Below are 16165 nucleotides of genomic sequence, written 5' to 3'. Positions count from 1 at the left end.
CTGTATTACTGACAAAGATGTCATCTATTGGCTCAACCCTAGTCTTAATACATTCTTATAATGATTTGATTGTGTATTAAGGACACTATCCATCATGTTCACATAGGGCTGGTCGATTTAGCAAAAAAATCGAATCTAGATTTTTTCAGAACATTTGACGGTTCAAGATTTCGATTTTTCCGTTTTTGCTTAACTTGTCAACTTAGAACATAACTACAACAAAAAAGTACTGAAATAACATTCTCTTTATTAGTAATTTAGAAAAAAACATAAATAAGGAAGGTTTTTTTATTTTAAAACATTTCTGTATTGTGGCTAGTTGTTTTTTCAGTGTACTTTACAGTGATCAAGAAGGTGTAGAAGTACAACTTTGCAAAAGAAAGATGCGTTATTAAGCTGTTCCGACACTTTTTCGCGTGTTTCAGTGTACATTCGGGGAATTGCGGCTTCTGTAAAATGTTTGCGGCTTGGTAACTTGTATCTTGGATCAATGGCGTGTAGCATCTTTATGAACCCTTGCTTTTCCACGGTGTGTATGGGAACCATGTCCTTTGCGATATAAAATGCCACAGCATTTGTTATTTCTTGCCATCGATGTGACTTTTTATCATATGGAATGGCGTTGGAAAATGATGCCGCTAATGAAACCTGACGTTGTGCATTTCGAGGTGGATCTGTCGTCTTCGGATGGCTGACTGTGTTGTTTTCATCTCTTAATTTTGTTCATTCGAGCCATTCAGCATGATGTCTCTGTCGCAAATGCTGAAACAAATTAGTTGTTCTGCCACTGATGGTTGCAACTGACTTTCGACATATCTTGCATTTGACCAAAGTTTGTTTGACGTCTGACCTCTCAAATCCCAACCATTTCCAAATCACTGAAGTAACATTACTACCTTTCTTTGATATAAGCTTATCCTGATGCGAAGAGCCAGGCGTCTCCATGATGTTAGCAGTTAACTTCTACGTTACTGATTTGGGAGTGAGCGGTTGAGACGGGATCAGGTGGATCAGGCGCGCCATGAAGTGGTATTGACAAGTATTTCCAACCTATCTAATTGGATGTGCATGGTAAACTTTTTTTTAAATCTCGATGTCTCAATTTAACAAAAATTAAATCGTGTTAAAACGTAAATTCGAATTTATCAAAAAAATCGGAAAAATCGCCCAGCACTATGTTCACAACATAATTTAAAGATAACTTGACACAAACATAACAAGAGCATTTGAGCTTGTGCAGAGGCAGCAGCTTTTGCCAGAGGGGAACTGGAATCCCCTGGTTGGGCCTGGGTTCTCCTGAGTTTTAGTTTTTTTCTCGATTGGAGTTTTGTGTTCCTCGCCACCATTTGCATACTGTTTTGCACTATTTGCCTGGCCGGGGGGGCTGCTTTAGAATTCAGAAGTTTTACGTAAACTTTACATTTACTGTGGTTCTCTCTGCTTTATCTCAAATGTGTGCTTTCACTGTGAATGTGTGTTTGCGTGTGTGCGTCTATGTCGATACACGCTCGGGACATGTCGAAGTATGTATGCATATTGTGTGTATGGAGCATTTGTATATCTGTCTTTTGTGTTTTCACCTTTTTCTTGTTTTTACAGGTGTATGACTTTAGTTGTTTTACTTGTAGTCAATGTGTCTCATGTACAGCTGCTTTGTAACAATGAAAATTGTAAAAAGCGCTATATAGATAAAGTTTAAGTTGTTGAGTTGAGCATTTGCTTGTCGTTCATTCTCGTTGTGAACGGATTGGAAATAATTCAGCGCCGGACTCCCCCCTTCTAACATACAGGCCTATACTGGTGGGCTTGGGATCTACTCGTCTTTTCACATGAGATATAACAACTAGAAAAAGTCCAAATTGTCAGGTCGCACATGCGCGAATACTTGTAAAAACCGGTTGCAATCTATCAAAACTGGCCGCAAAATGCGACCATTTAGTCGCAGTCCGGAGCCCTGTCCTTTGAAAATCATGTTGCACTCTTCCACAGGCAGGGGATGGGCGGGGCTGTTTGTACAGACCCGAACGCAGAATTAACAGAGTATGGTTGTAGCCGCTATGAGGCTGCTCGGATAGCAGGAGTAGAATTCATCCAGTTAGGAGCTGTTGAAATACCACTGAAATAATTTTTGAGACGTTATTTTAAGGTCAAAACTACAAAGTGTTTGTAGCAGATATTAAACCGCCTAACACAAATCATAGAAGGTTTGGTCTTTCAAACTGGTGTTGGAATAAAAACAGCTACACACTCAACTGCTCCATGTGTAACAGAGAACACCTAACCCTAATCCCGTGCAAATCGGCCATCTCTGTAATTTGTAAAGTAAAATTTCCCCGGCAAATTACCTACCATACGAACACAAAGGTCTTGTGATAATATTAGTCCTGTGTAAATCAACATCTCTGTTATTAAATCAGTGCGAATGCGCCACATGAAATACAGATGTGGGGAGGTCATTTCTAAATCACACGAGGTCGCCAGATAATACTAATCACGTGCAAATAGGGCTATTGATTTAACATGTTATTTAATCCGAAAAGCTCTTTTATTGAGTTTTGTGTGATATTAAAAGTATTAAGTATTTAATCTTTAGAAGTCTTAGTTTTGATATGAGGATTTTAACTATTGTTTTTAGGTCGATGATAGAAAGCATTTTAACATATCATATCATTGGTTGGTATGGAAATTTAGCAATGAGGCAGAAAAATAAACTAGCGCGAATTAATAATGAAGCAAATAAGATAATCGACCAGAAACAGTGTAGATTGAAAGAGTTGTTTTTAGACTTTATGCAGACAAAGGCAGTTGGTGTCTACTCAGATCTTCCTTCAGGGCGTAGACTGCGCATCCCTATAGCTATTAAAAGGAATTTATATAAAAGATAGTTTATCCCACTAGCTTTAACCATTTTAAACAAATTGTTTTAAAGGGTTCAAAATGCTTTGTAATGGTCAGTTATGTGGTGTAAAGGAACATGTGTGTTATGTGTTTTCATTATGTGATATGTGGATGTATTGTATGGTGTGCCATTGTCAAAGATGAATTTCTGTTCAAGTAACAGACAATAAACTAAACTTAATTAATCAAAGTTCAAGAATGGCTGAAATATTCCTTTGACAATGACAAATTCCTTTCCCCACCCACACCAACAGAATTTACCCCCAAAGCGAACCACTCTGCCCCCTGAGCTTTTCAACATGAAGGAGCTTCCCCCTGGTGGAGAGGAAGAGAATGATGAAGAACAGGAATATGAGAACACAGAAGACACAGAAACAGATTGTGATCAGGAGGTTATTCAGTCTACAGAGAGGGGCAGTCCTGCAGACTCTGAAACTCACACATACCACCATAATGGTTAGACCTTGACCAAAATCACTGAACACAACTATTCTGAATGCAGAGGGATATTTTATTGCTGCGCTGTTGTATTACATTGATTCTATATCTGTCCACAAAAAAGGCATTTTCTTGCTAATATACTGTATATACATGTTTTTTATTTTATTTTATTTTTGATTCCTGATGTGTTCACAGAATCTAACTTGTTTTATGGGTATTTTCTAAAAAAATATCTGTTTCTCTCTTTAGACATAGAAGACGAAGATAACCAGCCTGATAAGTCAGTAACATCTCATGTAAAAAAGAAAGACAAATCTGTTCATCTACAAAGTGAGAAGGCCCCTCCTCCAAAAGGTAGAATAATCTGTTTGGTTCTGTCTTTAGTTGACATGCAGTTTTTTAGGTCAGGTAACTGTAAGATTATCATTAATTATCATTATTATTATGTCTAAATGTTTATTATTATGTCTAAATTATTTAAGTGATTCTTTATTTACAATATGATTCATACATTTACAGAGGGATTTGACAATAATGTCTCTAATGTCCAGAGTTCAAAGAATCTGAAGATGAAAGTAATAGGACCAAGCAGGGTTAGTGTTTTTTTCAAAGCCACAATCGACATGACAGGTCTGAACATGATGCTACATATATTTGCAGCAAAAAGTATGTTTAGTCCAAAAGATTATTCAACAACAACAACAAAAAACAATTTGCATATACATTTGCAGTGGTGGACCTAAAATGTGTTTGGACAAGAGAAATTATTTCATATTTAGTTGGTTTTCTTCTTCCTTGGTTTTAAAATATTTATACAAATTTCTAGCCACCTGTGACCATGTCCAAGCAGTACCCAGAAGATGATCCTGACTACTGCATCTGGGTTCCTCCAGCAGGTAAACCTTGCACGAAGTTGACCGTTTCTACCCCTTAGGCTATGAATGATATAAAGATAAAAAACTGATAAAAACTCTTATCATTGACTTTCAAGCGACCTCTTATTTCTTGCAATTTAAAAGCATTCATCGGAAATCAAGCATTCTGTGCAGCTGTACCCTTTAATCTCAATCTACAGTCCCATGCTGAATTCTAAACGTTATGTTTGGTGGTTGTTATCTTTTGATCATAGGACACATTAAATGCGGTTCTGACATTTAATATGCTTTAATAAGAATGCCTTGACAAAATAAAATAGAGAAAAGTTGAGGATTAGACAAGTCTTTGGGCTTGTTTTAATGTGTGAAGTCCATCAAAGTCAGTTATAAAATAAGATTTCAGCTTTCTTCGTTATTTTCAAAGGAATGACAACCAGTATCTGCCAGAGATCATTTTGTTTTTATGATGGTTAACGTTATCACATTTTGCTAACCTAAACCAAAAAAGAAAAATCGCTTTTATTACACCTTATGATGCATTTTGTTGCATTTGAAGCCTATAAATGCAATTGATGAATCTTGTCTTATTGAGTTTAAACGCAGTTTCGTTGCTTTGTTTACTACCACGTTTCACATGTTCACGTCGCATCTGTTCTTGTGCTGGTTTCGTTCGTTATTGGGAGATATTGGAAGGCATGTCCAACGCTAGGTACAAGATTTAAACGGTGCACTCTGCCCAGTTTGTGGGATAAGTAGATTGTTGCAGCTGAAGTTAGGGCTGCAACAACTAATAGATAAAATCAATAGTTATCTATAATGAAAATAGTGGTCAACGAATTTCATTATCGATTAGTTGGTCTGTGACGTCACTTGCGAGCTGCACAGTTATAAATCAAGCACGTCTTCTTCCCTTTTAAATATCCCTCCGTGCAGCATGAGCTGCGCCGTTTTAAAGTCAAACTTGTCTCTCCGTGCACACGTCTCTCCGTACAGCACGAGGTGTGCAGTTTTAAAGTCAGACATGTCTCTCCGTGCAGCCTGAGGTGCGGAGTTAAATGTCAAAGTGTCTCTCCATCCATTCGTCTCTCCGTGCAGCGCTTGGTGCGCAGTTTTTAAGTCTTACATGTTTTGCATGCATCTCTTCAAGCCGCGCAGTTTTAAAGTTTAAAGGGGATAGGTGTTTTATATGACAAATTTAAAGATTATAATTGTGGCGTTAGCACATTGCAATGTACAAAATAGGCTAAATTCCCTAATTTGGGGTCTATTTAGTTCAGAAGTGGAAAGAAACAAAGTACATTTGCTTGAGTACTGTAAAAGTACAATATCTGTACACTACTTACATATTATTGTATACTTTTTACTGTTCTTCACTACATTTAAATGAATATCTCAATTTTCATGCAACAAAAAAAATATTTATTGGCCAACTTCCCCCTTCCTCATTTGGGAGAGACTATTGGCTGCTTCTAATATGACACATCTGAATCAGATCAGCCTTGGTGTGTTAATTAGGGAGACATCCACAACAAATAACTTTAGTTGTCTATAATTTTCCCATCTCTAATTTAGTTATTATAAGCAAAAGAACGAATTAAACTTTTCATCCGATTAATCGAAATAATAAACGTCAAACGTTACATCAGCTGGCACACTCGTGTGACACCACCTCCTTCGAGTCACATGCTGTTACGCATTGTGGAGAGATAGCTGGCGCATGTTGGCTGCTGCTTCTCCATACGTTCTACAATTCTTTTGCTTTTAAAACTCTTTAAGACTACTGTAAACATTTGAGTGCATTGTTTTTAAACTGAACGTTGCCTATCCTGTTCTTATTGTAATGAAATATCGACCCCCTAAGCCAAATTCTCTGTTTATCAATGAACTCAAAGAACTACTTACATCTATTAGCTCTGTGTGTCCAGCAATGATTCTTACTGGGGATATTAATATCCACGTGGATAACTCGGAGCACTCGACAGTCAAATCTGTTGATCACTATGTAGCAAGATTCAAAGTAGGGAAGGAAGGAGGCGGGAACCGGCAGACATTTAAATACAGTTTTAATATAAATAATAACAACCTCATCTCGAACCACGGTCTCGCCCCGCCTACTCCACTACACACTACAATTCTACTCTTACAACTGCATTAGACATGTTAGCCCCTAGGAGAGAATGTGTTGTTTTATTAACTAAATATTCAACTTGGTACATCCCTGAGCTCAGGGCTCATAAGGCGAAAAGTAAGCAGCATGAACGCCAATATAAGAAAACTGGCTTAACCGTCCATGAGTTTATGTATGATGAACAGTTGAGTCAATATATTGAAGCACTGAAATCAGCTAGGAACAAGTTACTACTCGTCAATTATTAGGGACGGTGCTGCAAACCTCAATAGGATTTTTAAGACGATCAAAAAGATCATTGTACCAACTAAGCCCCCAATCTGTTCCTCTGAGCAGGAGTGTAACAAGTTTCTTAGTTTCGTTATGGAAAAAAAATAAAATATTTATAAGTATATCAGTATAGTCCCCTGCTCTGCAATCCCTGGGATCTATCCACTTAGCTATCCTGATGCTGCTATTGACTTACACTTCGAAATTAATTATGGCAATGAACACCACTACATGTATTCTTCTTCAATAAGTCCCCTCATTTTAAACATTGTAAATACCCCCATCTCTACAGGGGTTGTTCCAAAGGCCCTAAAGGTTGCAGTTATTACACCAGTCGTCAAAAAGCCTGGTTGCGATAAGTCAGACCTATCAAACTACAGGCCTATTTCAAATCTACCCTTCCTTGCTAAGGTTCTGGAGTGTCTTGTTGTCATCAAAGAGCTTTTTGAACCTTTTCAATCACGGTTTATAAAAGGACACAGCACAGAGACAGCCTTACTTCGGGTCATGAATGATTTGCTTCTGCTGACACTGGGGCCCCTAGCATCTTGGTCTTGTTAGATCTCAGTGCATAATTTGACATAGTATGCCACTCTATTTTGCTAGATAGGCAGGAAGGATGGGTTGGCATCGCTGATACGGTTCTAAATTGGTTTAATTCTACCTCACCGATCGCTCTCAATTTGTTGCCCTGCGAAACAACAAATCTCCAATTGGACAGGTGTCCCATGGTGTTCCTCAGGGTTAGTTTTGTGTCCCATTTTGTTAAGTATCTATATGCTTCCCTTAGGATATATTATTTGAAAAGTATGGATTGGGGCTGCCTTTTAGGCTGATGATACCCAAATATACATCAGTTCTATATCTGACCTCGCTGCCACCTCCACAGTCCTTTAGGAGTGTGTGCAGGAAATACAAACGTGAATGCACCAACATTGTCTCAAATTAAATTACTTTAAAACTGATTCTTCTCATCATTACACCAACGGCTATTTAAAAAAGTCACAATTTCAATCTGACTATGGATGGTACTGTTGTTGTACCATCTGTTTAAGCACGCAACCTTATCTAACACTTGACTCGCAAATTTTGTAATAGCATTAATATGAATTTCATCACCTAAGAAATATTATAAATATTAGGCCCTATCTTACTCTACCTGATGCCGAACGGCTCATCCATGCATTTGTTACCTCCAGGATTAACTACTGTAATGCACTGTTTGTTGGTCTACCAGCTAAATCGATCAAACGGTTGCAGTATGTTCAGAATTCTGCAGCATGTGAACTCACATACAATGCACCTCGCCATCACTGGTGTGCTTCATGGTCTGCACTGGATTTCTGTTCAGTCGCGTATTGTTTATAAAACACTCACACTAACATATAAAACTATGCATGGAACTGCCCCTTGTTACATCTCTGACCTAGTTTCCTTATATATGCCTTCTCGTTACATCCATTCTGAAGACTCCTTAATTCTTCAGATTAAAATCTATGGGAGAAAGAGCCTTCTCTGTCGTTGCACCCAGGTTATGGAACGCTCTTCCAGTCACTCTAAGAAATGCACCCACAGTAGTCTGTTTCAGGAAATTGTTGAAAACTCAGCTTATGCTGACTTTTATGAGTAGTTATTTTATTGTAGCCTTGTCATGATTATCTTTGTTTGTTTATTATTTTATTTATATACTTTTATCTTATTTTTGTATTTTATTGTCTGTTGCGCTTTGGGTGTTAGATAAGCGCATTACAAATACAATGTATTATTACTATCATCCACCCTGTTAAAACTCATGTTGTAGTTCAGCATGGACACTTCCTGGATGAGTTTGATACGCTTCTGTCACCCTTTCCCGAGGATGGTACTCCTCTGGTGGTACTTGGAGACTTCAACATCCACCTTGAAAAAACACAGGCTGCCGACTTCAACAACCTGTCTGTGTCGTTTGACCTCAAGTGAGTTCCCACTTCAGCAACCCATAAGACTGGTAATTAACTAGATCTTATCTACACACGATACTGCTCCACTCATCACTCACAGGTCACCCCACTGCACACGTTGGATCATTTCCTCATCACTCTTGATCTCGACCTAACTTCTCCAGACACTACGCATACTTTTCCCACTGGTGACATTCCGGTGCAACCTACGAACACTCTCTTCCTCCCGCTTATCCTCTGCTGTGTCCGCCACGCTCCCTCCCTCTGAACAGCTCTCTCTCTTGGATGCTAACAGTGCCACCGACACTCTTGCTCTAACATCTAGGCCATCTCATGCATCCCCTTCTGCCCCTTGGTTATCTGATGTTCTCCGTCAGCATCGCACCACGCTCAGGTCTGCTGACAGAAAGCGGAGCAAATCTAAAGTACCTACTGACCTCTATCTCTATCAGTCTCTCCTCTCTTCTTTCTCTGCAGATCACTCATGCACTTTAAAAGCTACCTTGCCTGCCTGCCCCCTCACCTCCATCAGACTCAGCAGTTGATGATTTTGCATCTTTCTGCGTAAAGAAAACGACCACCATCAGCAGTCGCTTCGATGCGCCGCCACCTCTTGATTACCTCCAAACCCCTGACACATGTTTGTTCCCCTCTTTCTCTCTTTCTGTCTGAAGATGATGTTTCCAAGGTCATGTCTTCTAACCACCCAACTACCAGCCCGTTAGATCCCATCCCCACTCATCTCATCCAGGCCACCTCTCCATCGGTTGTTCCCGCTCTGACCCACATTAACAACTCATCTCTCACCACTGGGATATTACACACGGTCTTCGAATAGGCCCGTATTATCCCTCTACTGAACTGATGCTTACTTAAACTTACTAAACTTACTTACTAAGTGTAAATGTAAATGTACTGAAGAAACCTACTCTTAATCCTGCACTGTTAGAGAACTACAGACCGGTATCTCTCCTCTCCTTCATTGCTAAAACTCTTGAACGCGTTGTATGTAACCAGCTCTCATCCTTTCTATCCCAGAACAACTTACTGGACAGCAACCAGTCGGAGACTGCATTGCTCTCTGTCATTGAAGCCCTGAGACTGGCAAGAGCCACCTCTAACTCATCTGTCGCCTTTGACACCATTAATCACCACATCCTCTTGTCGACCCTCAAGGCTATGGGTGTCTCTGGATTGGCGCTACAAGGGTTCAGGTCTTACCCCACACATTTAGAGTATCCTGGAGATGTACGGTCTCTGAGTCCCAACATTTCGACACAGGGAAGCCTCCGGGCTAAGTGCTTGGTTCTTTGCTATTTTCTCTTTACAAGACATCCCTAGTCTCTGTCATTCGGAAACATGGATTTTCCTATCACTGCTATGCAGAAGATCAACCTCAAGACACAACTCCACCTGTCATTTAAGCCTGATGATCCGACTGTTTCTGCATGCATTTCAGCATGCCTAGCTGACATTTCTCTCTGGATGAACAACCATCACCTGCAGCTGAACCATGCAAAAACAGAACTGCTTGTAATCCCAGCTGACACAAAGATTCATCACAAATTCTCCATTCAACTGGGCCCATCATCCATCACATCTTCCAGAACGGCCAGAAACCTGGGAGTGGTGATCGACAATCAGCTGATCTTCACAGATCAGGTTGCCAGCACCACCCGGTCCTGTTGATTCATTCTCCACAATATTGGGATAATTAGACCTTTCCTGTCCAAGCATGTACACAAGTCATAGTCCAGGCTCTGGTTACTGCAATGTGCTAGTGCCTGGACTTCCAGTTTGCACAACCAAACCTCTACAGATGATCCAGAATGAGTGCAAGAGTGGTCTTCAATGAACCGAAGAGAGCGCACATCACTCCTCTATTCATTAAGTTACATTTGCTCCCTATAGTCGCTCGAATCAAATTCAAGACTCTGCTCCTGGCCTACATGACCACCACTGATTTGGCTCCCCCTCATCTTCACTCGTTAATGCAGAGTTATGTACCCGACAGATCCCTACGCTCTGCAATGAAGAACGTCTTGTGGTTCCATCCCAAAAAGGTCAAAAATCTCTCTCACGAACCTTCTCTGGATCGGTTCCACATTAATGGAATGACTGCCTGCAGCTAAAAGATCAGCAGATTCTGTAGCGATCTTTAAGTATCGTCTGAGAACACACCTCTTTCGTCAACACCTGACCGATCAGTTCTGACTTCTATCTCTTTTCTACTCTTTCAAAAAAAAATACTTAGCTCTGTATACTGTGGAAGGCTCGATGAGACTGGTTTTCTATTGTAATTATGCTTTTTGTTGTCCTTGTGTTGTTCGAATTGCTTCCATTGTTTCCCTCATCTGTAAGTCGCTTTGGATAAAAGCATCTGCTAAATGACTAAATGTAAATGTATTAGCCATGTAACTGTTTATTACTTGATTCATTAGCAATGTTTCTGTTTATTACTTGATTCAAAGACAAGGGGAGAAGCCTTTTTGTTTTGAATAATAATGTTTGTTTTCATAATCTTTAATCATATTTAAGAATTGTTTCTGCCTTTAAAACATCTTTTTTGCTGTTGTAAATCAGGCTGTATATTCCAGTACCTTATTAAAGAATAAGTTATTGTAATATTAATGGAAGCCTTAGCAAGTGCCACTAAAAACATAATATTTCACTCTCACAAAAAGCAAATGGATATCATTTTACTATTGAGTATTCTGTTTGACATGTCAAATTTTGAATGTTGTAATCTATGATTTCATTAACCAGACATTGTGAGAAGCTGAAATGAGGAAGGTGTCCATTCTTCATGCTACTTAATGTTTTTTATTTGTACAGGTCAGACTGGTGATGGTAGGACACATCTGAATGATAAGTATGGCTACTGAGCACAGAAAAGGAAGACCATCCTCACTAAAATGAAATATGCTTATCTCTTCATCTTAGTATTGAGAGAAATGGTGCACCATATCAATCTCTTTCCTCTTTATACCTCATCTCATGGAACTGTCACAAGTAGCTCAAATGCGCTCAAAATGTTTTTAGATGTTTTCAAGCATTTTTGTTTTCTGACTTTATTTCCTTTCTCACAACATTTTTAGCCTGGGGTCATGAACAAAGATAGGATGGATATTGTATTTTAGGTGAGGTTCCTTCAGGTTGAGGTCAGGTAATTTTGATATTCTGGGTTGCTTTTGTGGAAAAGTATTGATTGACACACAGTTTTTTTCTGGATTTGGGAACTGGCATAACAAACGTGTCCTGCATTGCATGAATGACTTGTTCTACAGCCTGCTCATCAAGCAAGAAACCATAGGCTGCCAGCATCTGTTCACTTAAACAGTGAAACTACTAATGCACCAGAACATTTATGTTAAAGCACTGTACTATCAAACAACCTGTTGACAAATTTCTATCCACAGTTTGCTGTTCTGTGATTAGTTTAATAAACTAAAGAGGGATCTGTGAATATTCAGTTCTCTGTTCTGGGTCACTCAGAGCAATTGTAGACTGTGTTAATGAGAAAGGGAGTAAGTTTAGGGCACTGTGCGCGTGTTCTTTTTCTTGGACTTATTGAAGAGTGACTCAGTATTGGGGATGTAATGTGCAGGTGTGTAAGATATGGATTAGGCCCCTCCACAAATGCTCCTAAACACTAGTCGATCTGCTTATGCTCTTCAATTCTCCATTGTTAGAAAATAGATTATCCTCAAACATATTGTGTATTTTGTGACTTGTCTTTTGCAAAAAAAAAATGTTTGGTATCTACTGCAAAGATGGTTTTAAGTGTTTTTGTATTTTGATATGCGCTCGCTTGTGTAATAAAAAATAATAATTGTGAACTACTGTGCTATTATTTCAGTGCAAGTTTACGTTTAAGCATATATAGCAGCTGATGTGGTATAAATGTACTTGTACATGCATGACCTGGGAGTTGAATGGGCTTGGTAAGTTCTATTGTTTGCATCTTTGAAAGAAGTTTTGTTTTTTTGTTTGATTTCAGTTTGCCAAATCCAAACAAACAGGTTTTACAGTAATGCCCTTATTATACAGGCAAGGTCTTCTGAAGAATTTAACTGCATGATGGTAGATGTTTGTAGACATTTGTGTAAATATAATTTTTGTGACACATGTAAGGTATATTCTGCACACAAATCAGTTTCTTGTAGGATAAGCAGTAAGGCGTCTAACTGAATCACATTCTACCAGATATCTACACACAACCATCTAATTTCTCTATTCCTGGCTGAATGCCTTTGGCCACTCACCATACCCGGTGCTGACGTCACCCTCCAGTTACCTGTTCACAAACCTACAGCTTATTGCTGAGTTTTGAATCTGGCTGAGACAGGCCTGTGGAATCAGCCCACAACTGGAACAAGAAAGCTCATTTCTGGTGTATAAAGAAACTGAAATGTTGGCAGACATGCTCACCCAACACATACACAATAAGAAATATTGCCACCCTCATACATTTGCCCTACGTGAAGAAACATTTCTCATTTTTTTGTTTTATAGATTATAGTCATATACAGCAATTCTAATAAAATACAAAACATTTACATGTTTCGTATAGGCACCACCTGTCCTCTGAGGTCTACACCGATGCAGTTTCAGTTCAATCCATTTTATTTTAATTACATTTAAAGTCAAGCAAAAGAAAAACTGGAAAGAAATGTTTATTTCCCTCAGGTGAGGCACATAAACTGACAACCTTCGACATTGCAAGCATGAACAATATTTCCTTGTAGCTGTATTTCATTAAAATATTGTATTTGTTTCACAAAGTTATACATAACAGAGCAGTGCCCTTTGCTAGCTGATGTTTACATTCAAAAGTATTGAAGAATAGTTTTGCTTCTGAATACATACACAATCAAAGCTCTCAGAAGGGTTGATGGTAAAATATACTGCATGGAAAGGATCTCAATGCTTTTCATGCTAGACTGAGTTCTGTGCTTTATTTATGTTGACACACTCGTGATGTTTGACATAGCATTCTAGCATACTGCTCTTACAACGTCCAAAGTATACAATATTCATGCAATCTACAGACTTTTTGAGGAATACTGTATGCCACCTAGCAAAATGTTTGTTTCAGTGTAATAAATGATTACCCATGTGATTTCCTTGACCTATTATCTGATGAGCTTGCAAAGACAATTATACTTTCTAAACTAAATTTACCATCCATTTGCAAGATAACCGTATACTACTTTGTGAATTAAGCAGCATAATGAAATCATCTGACTTCAGTAGCATACTACTGTCTGAAACATTTGTTTTTGCATAATGTTAAATTCCCAACATAGATATTATTTGAAAGGGCCTTGATTGTCTACAAGTGTAAAAACCTTTCATAAAACAGATATGGATTGTAGAAGACATTGTGTTTTAGGTACATGGTACTAGGTATGGTGCATCTAGTTTAAGCTGTGTAATATATGATGTTAAAGGGGTCATATGACACTGCTAAAACAAATATTATCGTTTGTTTTAGATTTCATGCAATGTGTATACACAATTTAAGGTTAAAAGACGGTGTTTTTTCCACATACCGTGCTTGTTTGTATCTATCTAAATGTAACGACTCTTACCATATTTGGAACATAAGGTTCCAAAGCAATTGTGCTGACAGGTATCCGCTTTTAGATAGAATGCATCTTTTGTTTTGACAGTTTAATTTTTGCAATTTTACGTGTCTTATACATGCATAGGCAATTTGTAACACACCAGAGTCACAGAGTAACACGTATTTGCACCATATGACCCCTTTAAAAGACTGTACTCTTGAGTAGATAGTACTCTCCTCACATTCTTGCTGAATGTTTAATTAATCTGCAATACAGGACATAACATATAATGATTTCTATCGTAACTGATCTATGGCTAAAAATGTCAAAATATGACATTAAATATCTGTATTGCCATTATCTGATTGTTAGGTTTTCCAGTTTACCACGTTTACAGAGCTAACAACTCTATTAATAACTGGTTTTACTAATTACTAATCTTTACTAAAAAATACATTGTTTATTTAAGGCCCATTCTGGTATCAAACTGATTGTCACATCTCATCCTCACGTCACAGTTTAATATACAAACATCTAAACTTCCATATAGTAACCCTTAACCATGTGGTCAATTGTAAGATGTTTTCTTAAAGCCCCTGACCAATCTTTGTTCACTCCCGTTAAACACTTCCAATTGAACGTTTTACTATGGTTTAATAGGTAGCGCAGTCATGGCATTTTTATCGTAGGTTCGAAGTAGGTTTCCTGAGAGATAGAGGACGAGACAGCTAAAAGCGAAATGTTATGTCTCCTTATTCCTCCGTTACATTTTGGCCCTAATCACACTTCCTATTTTGTTAACAGACCTTATCACAGGGCCTTTGTTCACATTAATATCCTGCAAATTCAAAAAACATACATTGTCTTTATGTTAGGATTTTTTGGTCCACAAATTTGTTATGTTTTGTCTCTGCAAGTTTCCAGTCCTTTCTCTTTTCTGTCAAGCACATGGAGGTTCCTCCGCAGGAAGCAGGGGGTTGCAGGGTGGGGCATTGCTCACAGAGCAATGGATTGCATCGCGGCCGGCGGCTAGTTTGTATCTCTGACACTTGCTTCACATCACATTTGTTCCTGGTCTAAATATTAGTGTATTTTACTATAGTTACCTATCATTGTCGTTGCCGAATTATTTATAACTTTATTTTCTAAATCTATATTAATTGAAGCGTAACGCCGCTAGCATATTAGCGTGTTAGCTTGCCTTCTGTTTACAGTGTGGAATATCATCTCCCCCTATTTGTCTTGTGTGCTAACTGTTTCTCTTTTTAAGCGTATATACTAAGACTCATCAAGCAACCTTGGTAAGTTAGGATTGCACTTCATACCCAGTGAGTTATGGCTTCTATTCCTATTGTTGTTACTTGCACCTCATGTCATATGTTTAGTTTAGCCTTCTCTGTCAGCGGCGAGGGTTTTACATGTGATAAATGCAGGGAAGTAGTTAGGCTGACGGAGAAGATCTTAGAATTAGAGTCTCGCATCCAATCTATATTGAGGATAGTAAGAGTGTTAGGACTGTAGAAAACACTTCGGATGCGAGCAATGTTAGCGCACACAGCTCGGTTCCGGTTGAAAATCCCCTGCAGCGGGGAAACTTTGTGACGGTGAGACGGCATAGTCGCAGGACAAAACATCACTCAACCGTTCCGATTAAAGTCTCGAACAGGTTTGCCCCGCTCAGTGACGCACCGACTGAGAAACCTGCTGAAAGTGCCCTAGTGATCGGTGATTCTATTGTCCGGAACGTTAACATAGAGACACCAGCCACCATAGTCAAATGTTTACCGGGAGCCAGAGCGCCTGACATCAAGTCAAATTTAAATGTGCTGGCTAAGGCTAATCGTAAATACAGTAAGATTGTTATTCATGTCGGCACAAATGATGTTAGACTCCGTCAATCGGAGATCACTAAAGATAATATTAAAGAGGTGTGTGAGCTCGCAAAAACGATGTCAGAAACTGTAATATTCTCTGGCCCCCTCACTGCTTACCGTGGTGATGAGATTTATAGCAGATTATCATCACTAAATGGCTGGTTGTCTG

General features: G+C 38.7%; 1 protein-coding gene across 1 annotated transcript in view; it reads left to right on the top strand.

Annotated features, from left to right (window-relative positions):
• The window catches only part of slc4a1ap (solute carrier family 4 member 1 adaptor protein), a 33689-nt gene extending 21298 nt beyond the window's left edge, over positions 1-12391 (top strand). The window contains exons 11-15 of the mRNA XM_056767300.1: positions 3153-3354; positions 3589-3693; positions 3859-3932; positions 4166-4235; positions 11388-12391. Of these exons, the coding sequence (XP_056623278.1) occupies positions 3153-3354; positions 3589-3693; positions 3859-3932; positions 4166-4235; positions 11388-11437 (501 nt within the window). The 3' untranslated portion in view covers positions 11438-12391. The remainder of the gene's footprint in view (positions 1-3152; positions 3355-3588; positions 3694-3858; positions 3933-4165; positions 4236-11387) is intronic.
• The last annotated feature ends 3774 nt before the right edge of the window (positions 12392-16165 follow it).

This window comes from Triplophysa dalaica, chromosome 15 (assembly GCF_015846415.1).
Source record: "Triplophysa dalaica isolate WHDGS20190420 chromosome 15, ASM1584641v1, whole genome shotgun sequence".
Classification (NCBI taxonomy): Eukaryota; Metazoa; Chordata; class Actinopteri; order Cypriniformes; family Nemacheilidae; genus Triplophysa; species Triplophysa dalaica.
The sequence above is the reverse complement of the archived record's forward strand: the minus strand, read 5'-3'. Positions and strand labels throughout refer to the sequence as shown.